The following is a 14037-nucleotide window of genomic DNA, read 5'->3' on the forward strand; positions in this document are numbered from 1 at the left end:
TACTCAGGATGATTTTTAATGAATTTCTGAAAATTGACATAATTCTATTGTATTGACTGTATTGGATTGAATATAAGTTTCCTTTAATTTCTGAGGAATTCTACAGTAAATCTGGATGAAAATTGGCACACAGGTACAGTAGGTGTCCCAGAGGAGGGATGTGTTGAACGTTGGACATCAACTATTCAGAATGACTTTTAATGAATTTTTGAAATAAACATAATTGTAGTGTATTGACTGTATTGCACTGAATATGAGTTTACTGTGATTTCTGAGTAATATTACAGTAAATCTGGGTAAAAACTGGCCCAGAGGTAAAGTAGGTGTCCGAGAAGAGGATTGTGTTGAAAGCTTGGCATCAACTTTTAAGAATGATTTTTAATGAATTTTTGAATATGCAACCAGACTGTCACGATGGCTGTATTGAGCTGTTCCATTGTAATTTGTGCGCGCGCGCGACTGTTCACGCGCGTGCGTGTGTGCGCGAGTCTAGGCTTTCAATCAGGATATAAAGCGAAATGACGCTACCGTAAAGACTGGTGTAAAAGCGCAAGGGAATTCATGCGGCGGATAGGAGGCGGCTGGCTTGACCGCGGCTCACAAATGACGGCTCACTTTACCGCAGTCTCGTACCGGGAGCTACTTAAGAGAGTCTTGGAGCATGCCGTACCGTGACGGAATGTTTGAATAAGAAATCCATGTTAAGGAGACATCTGTCGTTTCAAGTCATACTGCTTTTAAGAGCCCTTATTTTGAAATCCTGCGCGTTCCTTAAAGAGTTCTTCCTCTCTGAGGAGCACCCGGGAAAGAGCTCAACAACTGTGAGTGAATTTACAACATAAACAGGTTTTGTGGGTCGTGCTGCTGAGCCTGGTCCAGGGGTGGGCTGTGACCGACAGTCTCACAGAGCATTTAACCTAAAACACTGAGCTAATGAAAAACGTGGTGATTTTAAGAAAACATTAGGGCTATACCTTCCAAAAGTACACCTTGTCGCCTTTTCTTAACAACTTTTCTTTGACTTCGAAATGTCATCGAGGTCAAGGAAAGAGAGTAGGATGGTACATAAGGGAGTAGGGAAAAGAGAGCTGAGAATCCTAACGACCTTAAAATGATCTCCGTGAAGCTAACCGCCGCTTATCTGCGGCTTAAATTTTCTTGCGCTCCTGCACTAAGTTTTATGGTAGCGCTTCTCCTTCGTTGCTTATTTTTGTTCAACAGACTAAAAAAAAAAAGGATTGACACATCAGAATTACGTTTATTATAGTGTGCCTTTGAAGACACATAAAGGTGTGTGTGTGTGTGTGTGTGTAAATGAAAATGAGGATATGAAGAGAATATGTTTTTTAATTTTTCATTTGATTTACTTCTATTGGAAATTCAGTCAAATCTTCTTGCAGTTGAGAAGAAATTTCCTTTAATTTCTCTGGAATCTTGCAGCATCTTTGTGAATGTTGGCACACAGGTAGAGTAATCAACTGAGAATTTCATGTCAACTATTATGTCCTTTAATTTCTCCAGAGTCATTGAGTGCATGGAGCTGAAGCTCTGCACACATACAGTGTGGGTGTCCCACAAGAGGAATTAGTTGAAACTTTTTTGTTAATTGGTAATTGTTCTTCATAATTCTGGGTCACTCAGTAAGATTAACTTAAAATGATTAAGTAATGAGAATAATTTAAGGGCTGATCCATTTTTAAATACCTTCGGAAACTTACTAAACAGATTTAGATCATTCTTCCAGTCAAGTCAGGGTTAGCCTTGAAAATTCTGCATTTGTGAATACAAATATTTCAGTTAAAAGCAAATTGGTAGTATTCATTGAACAGATTCCAGTCTTGATTATTTTCACAGTTGTTTCACATCCTGGGGCAGGATGAGTCCCCTGGCCTGCAACCATAAGTACTGCATTGTAATACACTAAAATAAAAGATTTGCCAACTCACTATCACAGAAAATACAACCATGTACATCCATTTTTTTAAACTCCATTTGAAAAGGTTTTTTTTTCTGTTTGGTCACCTGACTCCATTCAAAATCTTTAAGAATGCAGCGATTCATTAGAAACCTTCCCAAGCTACATGCACTACGAGCTTGGCTACGTAATGGTGTCACGGCAGCTGTCAATGACGTGGGTCTGCCGTAGTGAAACTACAATGTTCAGGAAATGGACTAGAAAAAGCAATTCTTATGTACTTAATACTAAATACACGTCAACGTTTGACAGGTACCACCGTAGCATTGGTTACCAATGTCATTCACTTTACCTGTCAGTGGTTCTAGTCATCTGGATGATACATTTGGGGATAATAAAAAAGATAAAACTGGATTTTAACTAATGTCAATGCTAGGCAATAATCCAGATCGTAGTGTAAAGTTTGGAAACAGGTGGGAACTGGTCCCAGTGCCTTTCTTTTCTGTTTACCCTCTCCTTTACGAATCCTGTGCTTTATCCAATCAGACGATGGCAGAGGACAAACCGTGGGCTCTGATCTCAGAGGTGGGCGAGCAGGGTTTCATCGAAGAGGTCACTGACATAATAAAACAACACTTCAACATAATCTGCCTCAGAGACTTTCTACAAAACCCCCAGCAGCACGGCCCAAAGATCCAGGCCATACTGATGTGGAACACCTTCCCTGCAGCCGAGCCGTCGCTGCTCAGCTCGCTTCCATCACTAAAAGTGGTCGCCAATGGAGGAGTGGGCATCGATCACCTGGATGTGCCGTACATTACCAGTCTCGGGGTGAAGGTGGCCAACACGCCCGGCGTGGTGAGTGTCGCCACTGCAGATATGGCTATGGGTCTGCTGCTGGCATCCGCAAGAAAGATAGTTGAAGGTGAGGTCAAAGGTTGAAATCTGATCCCAGGGTGGAGCAGTTTGAGTAAAACCCAAAGATATTTAAACTGGAAATATGGCAATGTTTCTCATAGGTCACCAAATAGCTGTTGACCCCAAGACTACCAGTATACCACAAAGCCTGGTGGGAGTCGAAGTCACCGGGTCGACTCTGGGGATCATCGGAATGGGACACATCGGATACAAAATTGCTCAGAGAAGCAAAGGGTTTGATATGAAGATCCTGTATCACAACAGACACAGAAGGTAAGCACCAATTCATCGAACAGATCAAAAAAATCCTGCTAAAGTGACCTGAATAGATACACAGTACTTCACTACTGCCAGAAGTATTCACTCACCCAATGCAAAACTCAGATGTAGCGTTGTAAATAGGGATGGGTATTGATAAGATTTTCACGATTCCGATTCCGTTTTCGATTCTGTTTAATGATTCGATTCTTTATCAATTCTCTTATCAATTCTTTTTAAAAAAGGAGAACACTGAGGTCGATTAGCTTAGAACTTTGTTTTATATCTTCTCTTTGAACAAGATAGAAATTTAGGAGTAACATGGCCTTACAAACCCAACAGTGAGATCTTAAGAGATCCAGCCTATGGCTCTTCAATGGGGTGTCACAGGGTCCCCAGGAAAAAAAAATTGTAAACGTAAAATAATAAAATAAATATTCTTCTGTAGCAATAACAAAGTATAAAATAAATTATTCTGTAGCAATTACACAAGAATATCCAGTAATGTCCCTGCCTACAATTAAACACATTCACTTACTGAACTTTCGTCTATCCTGGCCCGAAAGGAGATGCTACCGGTAGACTGCAGCGAGAACTGCCAGCATCTGAGCCAGCCAGACTCTGTCTGTCTCTCTCATCATGGTCACCTAAATGCACAGTAATGGCAGGCTTTGTAAAAAGGCAGATCGCGCTAACATAATATGCACTGTTAGTTGATTATTCACCTGCCGCATTAACGGGAGAGGACGTGCAAACGTTACCGCTGCTGCTGGGTTGAGATTCACGAGTCCGGAGCGGAATTAAAAACACGACATTCATTTGAGGTCATCGTGTGTTTTGTGAGCAAATGCTTTTGGCACTATAGTGTTTTTGAATCCCAGCTTTTAAAGAAATCTGACATTAATAAATGTGGCAGCATTAACTGTACATTTGTGATTGCTTTTTTTTTTGTGCTGTTCAGGAGCGTTGAAGATGAGCAGTCAGTGGGGGCGAGTTACTGTGAGAACATGGATGACCTGCTGAGGGAGGCCGACTTTGTTGTGCTCGTTGTCAACCTTTCCCCTGAAACCAAAGGCCTGATCAGCCACAGGGAGCTGTCCCTCATGAAACCCACTGCAACCCTGGTCAACGTCAGCAGAGGTGAGGATACTGTGACTGCGAGTCTTCACCAGTCTCTGAGTTTCAGCCTGATTTTGTGACTTTTCATGTTTCAGGTCTGGTTGTTGATCAGGATGCTTTAGTCAAAGCTCTGCAGTCTGGAGAAATTCGAGCAGCAGCTTTAGATGTGACTCATCCTGAACCTTTGCCCAGGTAATATGTCTCTGAAGACACCCACGCTCTGCAGCCAGAGCAGTACATCACATAATAATAATGATGAACTCTTACATGTGAGGCACTCAAGGTTAATGGCTTCTTGCATACAGTGTAAACAGACTCTTATTAGAACAAAACAGGGCCTTTAAGTTGTGTTTTAAGCCATGCAGTGCTGGTTTCAGTGTGACGCTTGAAGAATCTTACATTTAATATTTTTTCAAGATGTACAGTTAAGTCCATTATTTGTCAGACAAAGACAAAATCTTTGTAATTTTCCCTCTGTTCACCACCCAGTGGATTTTAAATCAAACAGTCTGATTAAGACGCAGACTTTCAGCTTTAATTCAAGGGGTTCAACAGAAGTAATAGATTAACTCTTTAGGAATTACAGACATGTTTATATATACATTTACACATTTTTTAGACACTCAAAATTAATTGGAAAAACTAAAAACAAAAGCTAAATATAAGGACGGGTTTCAACAGTTGTTTAAAAATCCTCTGCTGTCAATGACTTACTGAAGTCTAGAACCAATGAGTGTCACCAGATGCTGTGTTTTCTACTCTGCCAGAGCTTTACTGCATCCGCCTTCTTTTTCAGCTGGTTTGTGGGTCTCTCTTCTTTCAGTTTTGTCTTCACTATCTGAAAAGGATCTTTTATTGGGTTGAGATTATGTGACTGACTTGGCCATTGAATAGTATTCCATTTTTTTGCCTTGAGAAATTCATGAGAGTATTTTTTCATTGTAGATTGTGACAATATTACACCTACCTCCCTGAGAGTGTTTGTGATTTGGTTAGGTATTAACAATGGAAATGATTCTGTCATCATGCACTTTTGTTGTCTTCTGTGGTGTTTCAGTCTGAGCCGTTTTTCCTCGCTCTCTCTGATGTGTTCATTTTGTTTGGAGAGGAAAATATCCCCCCTTTACCAGCCTGTGCATGCAGTCACACAAAATGGGATGAAAATTAAAGGAAGCATGAATGAACATCAGCTGTCTCCTGATGCTTTTCTTGCTGTGTTCTGTGCAGGGATCACCCTCTCCTCAGCCTGCCTAATGTACTCATCACACCCCACGTTGGCACCTACACCTATGCTACAATAAAACGGACGGTTCAGTGCATGGTGGATAATGCCGTAGCAGCTGTGAATGGCCTACCTGTTCCCAATGAAGTCAAGTTGAAATGATTTTAATTAATATTGCCAAGAATTTTTTCTATTTTTTTCTGTCCCTCCTATAAAAGAAGGTGAGCTGGTGTTAGTTAGAGATTTATTTTTGGCTCTTTGGTTTTATTGTGGACACTTGTTGGGCAACAAACTGTAAAAACGTAGGTTTTTGTGAAGAATAGGACAATATTCCTGCTATAGGATAAACTGTGTTGAATCTCTGACTGACTGTTGAAACTTTAATTCGTTTGAGGAAAAACTGTTTCATGTTCACGTTAGCAAAAAACTTGCAATAAAAGTCAAAGAACGAAAAAAAAGTTGCAGCTTGAATGCAACCACTCTTAGTTTATTAATCGAGTTTTTTAAAAAAAACTTCTTATTTTTACATGTCACATGTTTTTAAAGTATGTTGATGTCATTTCAGTGGAAAATATGTGTAATTATTATTATAATTCTTACTCATTATTATTACTCACTTCCTACTAACACAAGGCCTTTTAGGTGGGTGGAAAGTCTTTTTGGGGAAGTTGCAAGGCTGATATGTGACTGCTTGTCCTTATGAGTGACCATCTTTTCCTGTTTGGAACCAGGCTGATAACTCTGACCATGGTGCACTTATGCCCTGGACTGCTGGCCAGAATTACATCTCCAGCTTTGAAAGAAAAATAAATCTTGTGTACCCTATTTTCCGTGTGAATGTGGTGGTTTTCTACTGGTCACTATTGGAACTCATTTCTTTCTTTTACTGAGGCCATTGTGTTGCCTACTTTTTAATTCAATTCAATTTTTATAACTTAATGTTAAAATTATATAGCGCCAAATCACAACAACCGTTGCCTCAAGGTGCTTTATATTGTAAGGTAAAGACCCTACAATGAAAAAAAGAAAGAAAACAGAGAAAACCCCAACAAGCATATGGCCCCCATATGTGCAAGTGCTTTGGTGACAGTGGGAAGGAAGAAGTCCTTTTCAACAAGAAGAATAACCAGGCTCGGGGAGGGGCGGCACCCTTAATCCGCAACTGGTTGGGATTAAGGGAGGAAGACCGAATAAAGACACGCTGTGGACGAGAGCCAGAGATTAATAATAATTAAATAATTTAATGTAGAGAGGTGTATAAACAGAATACGAGTGAAAAAGTTGACTGAAGAAGAAAAACTCAGTGCATAATGGGAATCCCCCAGCAGTTTAGACCTACTGCAGCATAACTGCAACCCTAAAATTTGCTGGGCCGCTAGTGGTAATAATGTAATAAGGTTGCAGAAAAGCAACCTTATTACAAGCAGAAAAATGTTTCTCATAGGTCACCAAATAGCTGTTGACCCCAATACTACCAGTATACCACAAAACCCGATGGGAGTCGAAGTCACCGGGTCGACTCTGGGGATCATAGGAATGGGACACATCGGATACAGAATTGCTCGGAGAAGCAAAGGGTTTGATATGAAGATCCTGTATCACAACAGAAACAGAAGGTAAGCACAGTTTGGACAGTTTATGAGTTTATGCGACAGAAAATTCTGTAATAACTGATCGAAAATATCCTGCTATAGTGAAATGAATACACACTATTCAAAAGAATTAAAGGAACACTTTAACACAAAATTAAATCAGATCTCAGTGTGAAGCACAGGGCGCCCACCCTGGACCTGCCAATTCTGGTATTCTATTGAATATGTTAACCAGGCTCCAGTGAGCACAGGGCCAGGATGTCGGGCCCTCAGAACCCCCTAATGAAGTCTGTTTCTGATTGTTTAGTCAGAGACATTCTCTCCAGTGGCCTGCTGGAGGTTATTTTATAGCTCAGGCAATGCTTATCAGGCTCCTCCTTGCACTAAGAGGCCAATACCAGTCCTGCTGATGAGTTAAGGACTTTCCAGCTCTCCTACAGTAACTGCCTGTCTCCTGGAAGCTCCTTCATGCTCTTGAGACTGTGCTGGAAGCAAATCTTCTGGCAAGTATTGGCGTGCCATGCTGGAGGACTTGGACTACTAGTGCAGCCTTTGTAGGGTCCAGGCATCATGATACCAGTAGTGACACTGAGCCTAGCCAAATGCAAAACTAGGGACAAAACAGTTTGAAAAGAAGAAGAGAGAAAAATGTCACTAGCCTCCGCCTGTAAAACCAATTCCTGCTTTAAGGTTTGTCTCATTGTTGCCACTTTAGTGCACCTGGTGTTAATTTTTATCATCACCAAAGCATTTGATACTGATTAAACTCCCTCTGCTACTCAACTGATCAATATACCAGAAATTTAACTGACTTGATGCTGTTTAAATATATATTAAATATCCCAATTTTAAATCTGACGTTAATACAGTGTTTATTGTACATTTGTGATTATTTTGTGTGTGTGTATTGTTCAGGAGCGTTGAAGATGAGCAGTCAGTGGGGGGCGAGTTACTGTGAGAACATGGATGACCTGCTGAGGGAGGCCGACTTTGTTGTGCTCGTTGTCAACCTTTCCCCTGAAACCAAAGGCCTGATCAGCCACAGGGAGCTGTCCCTCATGAAACCCACTGCAACCCTGGTCAACGTCAGCAGAGATGCGAGTCCTCACCAGTCTCTGTGCTTTCAGCCTGATTTTGTGACTTTTCATGTTTCAGGTCTGGTTGTTGATCAGGATGCTTTAGTCAAAGCTCTGCAGTCTGGAGAAATTCGAGCTGCAGCTTTAGATGTGACTCATCCTGAACCTTTGCCCAGGTAATATGTCTCTGAAGACACCCACGCTCTGCAGCCAGAGCAGTACATCACATAATAATAATGATGAACTCTTACATGTGAGGCACTCAGGGTTAATGGCTTCTTGCATACAGTGTAAACAGAATCATTAAGTTGTGTTTTAAATGATGCTCTGCTTGTTTCAGACACATTAAAAAAGTTTAAAAAGCTGCTTGAAGACCCTTACATTGAAATCTTCTTCAGTTGGTTTCATAATTTGTTTACCACATCTGACTTTAAAGATTTCAAATCTTGTCTCGTCTGACCATAGAACAGTTTTTCACTTTGCCTCAGTTCAGTTTAAATTAGATTTAGCCCAGCGAAGACATTATTTTAATTGAGGAGATGTGGGCTGGAAGTAGTTCACTTTCAAAATAAAAGCATGCAGACACCGTGAAACTCACAGAATAAAAGATTAAAATTACTTCCACCCTGTGACAGATGTAGGGATATCCATGATAGAATCAGGCCTGCTTTTAACGCCTTGCCCACAGATGACGGACATCCTGTATCGATTTTTCAGCCTTGTCTGTTGCGCCCAGAGATTCCTACAGATTCTCAGAATCTTCATAAAGTTTACATTCAGGAACATTATTCTAAAATTGTTCCAGAATTTGTAAACTTGATTGTTGACCCTCTGGCTATCTTTACTTCTGAGACACTCGGCCACTCTAAGGTGCTCTTTTTATGCCCAACCATGTTACTGACCTGTTGCAAACTGACTAATTAAAGCTATTTCTCTTTAGTAACTTACATGTCTGATTGTTATGCAATTTTCATCTTCTACACCACCTTTAATCTTACTTTAAGCACAACAAGCTGGAGAGGAATATATTATCCCTTTACCACATCCTTGAAGGCATCCTTCATTTAAAGAGAAATAAAAATAGAATAAAAATGAAAGGAAGCGTGAATGAACATCAGCTGACTCCTGATGCTTCTGTGAAGCATGTATATATATTTATATGTGCAATTCTGCCGAGTGTAAATAAATTATGTATGTTTTTACCACACATACAATAGTACATATAAGGACAGAAGGAGGGACGGACGGATGGGTGGATGGATGGATCTATGGATGTATGTATCGATAGATAAATGAACACAGCACAGTTGAGGCAACAGAGTTGAGGATCTCTAACGCGCAGTAAATCTTTGCAGAGCTACAGTCTGACCGTTAACATGCCTGATCGTAATAGAAACACATAAAACACCACTTTAAATGACAGTAAGTAAAAAAAAACACTTGGAGCTTTAAACAAATCTGTGGGTGCTTGTTAAAGAAGTCTACTTAAAACTATTAAAAAACAAACAAAGCTTCACTGTAACATTTAACTTGGGCATCCCCGCGTGGTACTGAAACCGTCATCAACAGTCGACACAGAGCCGAGCAGGTCCACAACGCGAGGAATGAAAATAGAAGCGAAAGTTGCCTTGGGATTGTAATTTAGACGTCTAACTTTTAATTTAGTTTGTTTATCTGAAGGCTTGTAGGGTCGTGTGTGCCTGCTGGCTGAACAGCACCATGTTTATCTCCTCGCAGAGCTCAGCACCCTCCTTCAGAGATTTTACCCTCGTCATGGTGAGTGACGGACGAAAATAATCCTCCCATCAGTTCCTGCTTCATGCTTTCATATGAGACTCGTGTAATCACCAGGGAAAAACAAAATCTTCACTTCTGTGATTTTCATCCAAGAAACTGGCTGTGTATAAAAATACCTTTAATTCCTACACGTGTAATGCAAAAGTCCTGTTAAACCCCTTGGATTCAAGCTGGGTGTTTGCGCCACGGTTACAGCCTTATCGATTTAAAGTCCACTGTGGAGGGACGCAGAGGCACAGTCTTGAGCCAGCCCTTATTTCTTTGTATTTTCAGAGCAGTCTTTTTGTGTGTCAAGCCACTAAATATTTACCTGTGAATCATTCAAGCTCATAAAAGACACCTAACTCAAGGGATGAATGAATGACACATGACACTACGCGCACCCTGTCACGATAATGCATGGCAACGTTTATTCCCATTGTTTTAGTTACATCTATGGAAAATGTTAAAGAATAATAGTACAAATTTGTTTTTGCCTGCTGTATTTCCATGTATGTTTGAACAATTTGTTGCACCTGTTTTCCATTGTTATTGCAAAATATAAAGAAATAAGGGGTGACTTTAAACTTGCACAGTGCAATAAAACTACAAAAAAAAAAATGCAACTGTCCTAAAACTTGAAAAAAACTTAGAGGCCTAGTAAAAACTGGACCTCTCTAACGCATGTTTTTCTTTATCAGATGTTTTGCACAACTAAAATGTGCTCAGGAAAAGGAAAAAGTGATTAAAACGATTCTCGCCTTCTCTTTACTTTTGTTACTTCTCTCCCTCTTTTCTCCTCCAGCCTGCGGTGGCTGTAGGTAACGTGGGTCAGCTGGCCGTGGATCTCATCGTGTCCACTCTGAACATGAGTAGGGTGGGCCACATACACACTGACTGTCTCATCCCGATGGCCGGGAACAACCCGTATGCCAGCAGCAAAGAAGATGGCGAGGAGCTGCACACTCCTGCTGAAGGTACAGTTGGGTCACTGCTGGTGCCTGTCTAACACAGAGATGTCGACATTTCTGATCAGAAATTAAAAACAAAAACAAAACAACTCAGAAATGTTCCCTTCAAGTCTACTGTCTCTTTACTGCTGTGCGCTGGGATGTCCGCTATCCCAACTGTGATCTTCTGGTTGTTTTTAATCAGCACTGTCTTATTAGTTGACATTAGTCCTGTTGTTGTCAACCATCAGTCAGGTGATCAGCAGTTTTGTCTGCAGCTGCTGTGAAGTCAAAAGAAAAGTAACCCTCTGTAATCCACAGTTTACGCAGCAGCAGAACTGAAGCTGGCGGTCCTTCAGATCAGAGCACCAATTCTTCAGGTAACAATCAGTCATCAGTATGACGTCAGTTCATTCTCTGAGTTCCCTTCATACTGTATGCCTATTGTTGTTTTCTTTTGTTCTACCTTTGTTTAAACTGCAGTCAAAGACCAAAAAGTTTCGTCAGCTGCTCGTGTCCTGGATCAAATCCAGCGGCTTCTCCAGGACTGTCGTCCTCTCCAGCAGCCACGCCTACCAGAGAGATGACCAGCAGCTGCAGGGGTAAGTACGACGCCATCGCCTTATTTCTTCACTTTTGCATTTTTCAATCATGTCTGCTCAACAAACACGTGTCTCTGCTAGCACTCCTTTGAGGTACCTGGTCACGCCGTCCCTGCTGAAAGGGAGCGCGGACGCTTTGAAGGAGCTGGGCTGGAGGGAAATGGAGCGAGTCCCGGCCTTCCCCGGACTCACAGACGGAAACACGGAACCACGACTCTGCATCCCCGGAGGAGGCATCACCAAAGGACTTTACACAGACAGGTAGAGACAGGAGACCAGCAGGTAGACAAAAGATCATCAAAAACACAGGGAGCTGGTTTTAAAATAATTTTTATTTTTGTGTGTAAGAGCATGGGTCACTGTTACAGTTTAATAATTATTCCAATATAAATCACAATAAAGGTGTGTTCAGACACTTTTTCAGTATGTTGAAACGCCTCAGTAAGACTTCCTTGTTAATATTATTTGTGTTTGTGTGATCACGTGTGCTGCACAGTTGCAAAGAGGACCTCCCGCTGGCTGTGTTGCTGCTCTTCTGTTCAGAAGGTGACAACATCCCCGATGCCTTCACTCTGGCGAACCACCTCAACGACTGGCTCCATCTGCTGGACGATAATGTAAGTGACACCACGGCGCAGCATTAAAGCAACCTAAAGTTTCAGAGGAGTGGTAATGTCACTGTGAGGAGAATCATTGCTCTCCAATTCTCCTTTCAGAGCAAACAGCCCAACAAATGGAAGATCCCGACTTCCTGGAGTCTCCTGTTTGGAAACGGCATCCCGCCTGCACTGTTCTGATATGTATAGTGTTTTAGTTTTTTACCCTCTATAATTTGTGTTTAATGCAAGACGTTTGCTCCACATATTGTCGTTTTCAGACCTCAGCAAACTCTCGACTGGGGTCAAACCCGGTGACTGATGGCAGCGCTGACATATAGAAAGATGGAAATTGCCCACATAAATCTCCTCCGTCTTGGAAATGTATCTTAAATAACTCAAACATAACAAAATAAAATGTACAAATACAGGATGTGACCCAAACATTCACTTCTGGACTGCTATTTCCTGGTTTAAAAAAATGTTTTTCTAATAAAAAGTTGCTACAGGAATGTGGTGTGAATTCATCTTGATTGTGGATCACTGGATTAAGCCTCCACCCACTTAACTGAAAGTGGTTGGCCAGGCTCCATGCTGTATTCCTGGCAGTCCCACCTCTCTGTAATTTGATTCTTTTCTACAACCTATAATGGTAACAACAGCACAACGCTCCGATTCAAGCCATTTTGTGGTTTTCCTTTCAGTCTGAATCATTTTCTGTGTGTAGACCACTTGTGGGAAAGGAATGTCCTGCTGACAGCAGAGATTTTTTTAAGGGAGAGCAATAAAATAAAGTCCTGGATCTGAATAATTTGAAAGAAACAAGTAAATTTGAACTGAGGACATTAAATAAAATGGTGTATAAGCAGTTGAGGATTCCTAGTATAGTTTTGTATCTTGGATTTGTTTTCAGTTTCATTTTCACACTTTTGTTTGCTCATTTCAGTTCAGTTTTTACTGCTAATGATTTTTCAAGTTATTACTTTTAATTATATCTTTTTAAATTAATATGGGGGTATTCATCAGGGGCAGATTTAAGGAGTTCAAAGCATTTTTTGTAATAAAAGCACTCTACTAAGTGCCATTTAGGCATAAATAAGTTATTAAATATGTACACACAAGCCACTTAATGTTTATTTGATAGGCATAATTGACCACATTGAAGAAGAGGAAAAAATAATATTGTTTTGGTTATTTTTTTGTTAGGGTACAAAAGATACTCACCTGTTTCTGTAGTTATACCTTTTCAATTGCTCTAATAATCGAATCAATCAATCACACGGCAGCAACTCAGTGCATTTAAGCATGTAGACATGCTTGAGATGACATGCTAAAGTTCAAAACAAGCCTCAGAATGAGGAAGAAAAATCATTTAAGCCACTGGTGAATGTGGTGTGGTTGTTTGACGTGCTGGTCAGAGTATTTCACAAACTGCTGATCTGCTGGGAGTTTCCCACATAGCCATCTCCAGAGTTTCCAGAGAATGGTCTGAAAAGGATAAAATATCCAGTGATTTTCTGGATACCTTGTTGGTGTCAGAGGAGAAGCAGAGGACTGCTTTGAGCTGACAGGAAATCAGTAGTAACTCAGAATTACTGGTTACAAATGAGATATGCAGAAGTGCAAACCACGCTGGGTGCCACTCCAGTCAGCCAAGAACAGGAAACTGAGGCTTCAAAACTAAACAATAGAATAAATTTGGAAGTATATTTCCTGGTCTGATGAATCTGCTGCAACAATGAGACAGTCAAAACTGTCCTGTCATCAGCAGTTCAGCCTGCTTCTGGTGCTGACCACGCCCACTTCCAAGTCTTGTTTTTATTAGTCGTCCCATTTCTTAAGCAAGAAGCTGCATTTTGTTTTCTATATAGTTTTAATTCAGGTTTTTAATTCAAATATTTTAATACTGACAATATTTCTTATCCTAAATTTTAGGATTCTCTCACATCCTGAAATTAGATAGAAGATTATAAGATGCCACGGAAGTAAACCAACAAAATACAACATAGAATA

The 14037-nt window shown here is 40.7% G+C and overlaps 2 protein-coding genes across 2 annotated transcripts; both read left to right on the forward strand.

The window, feature by feature from the left end:
* The first annotated feature begins 550 nt into the window (after positions 1 to 550).
* LOC113015139 (probable 2-ketogluconate reductase) lies at positions 551 to 6257 on the forward strand. Its single transcript, XM_026157076.1, has 6 exons — positions 551 to 821; positions 2462 to 2840; positions 2935 to 3106; positions 4053 to 4231; positions 4306 to 4402; positions 5438 to 6257. Exons 1-6 carry the CDS (start codon positions 699 to 701, stop codon positions 5592 to 5594), a joined length of 1107 nt encoding a protein of 368 aa, XP_026012861.1. The 5' UTR covers positions 551 to 698; the 3' UTR covers positions 5595 to 6257.
* A 3376-nt stretch (positions 6258 to 9633) lies between these two features.
* psmg2 (proteasome (prosome, macropain) assembly chaperone 2) lies at positions 9634 to 12536 on the forward strand. Its single transcript, XM_026156209.1, has 7 exons — positions 9634 to 9876; positions 10682 to 10853; positions 11148 to 11206; positions 11310 to 11428; positions 11510 to 11689; positions 11925 to 12045; positions 12145 to 12536. The coding sequence occupies exons 1-7, from the start codon at positions 9820 to 9822 to the stop codon at positions 12223 to 12225; spliced, it is 789 nt and encodes a 262-aa protein (XP_026011994.1). The 5' UTR covers positions 9634 to 9819; the 3' UTR covers positions 12226 to 12536.
* Positions 12537 to 14037: the final 1501 nt, after the last annotated feature.

This window comes from Astatotilapia calliptera, chromosome 22, assembly GCF_900246225.1.
Source record: "Astatotilapia calliptera chromosome 22, fAstCal1.2, whole genome shotgun sequence".
Classification (NCBI taxonomy): domain Eukaryota; kingdom Metazoa; phylum Chordata; class Actinopteri; order Cichliformes; family Cichlidae; genus Astatotilapia; species Astatotilapia calliptera.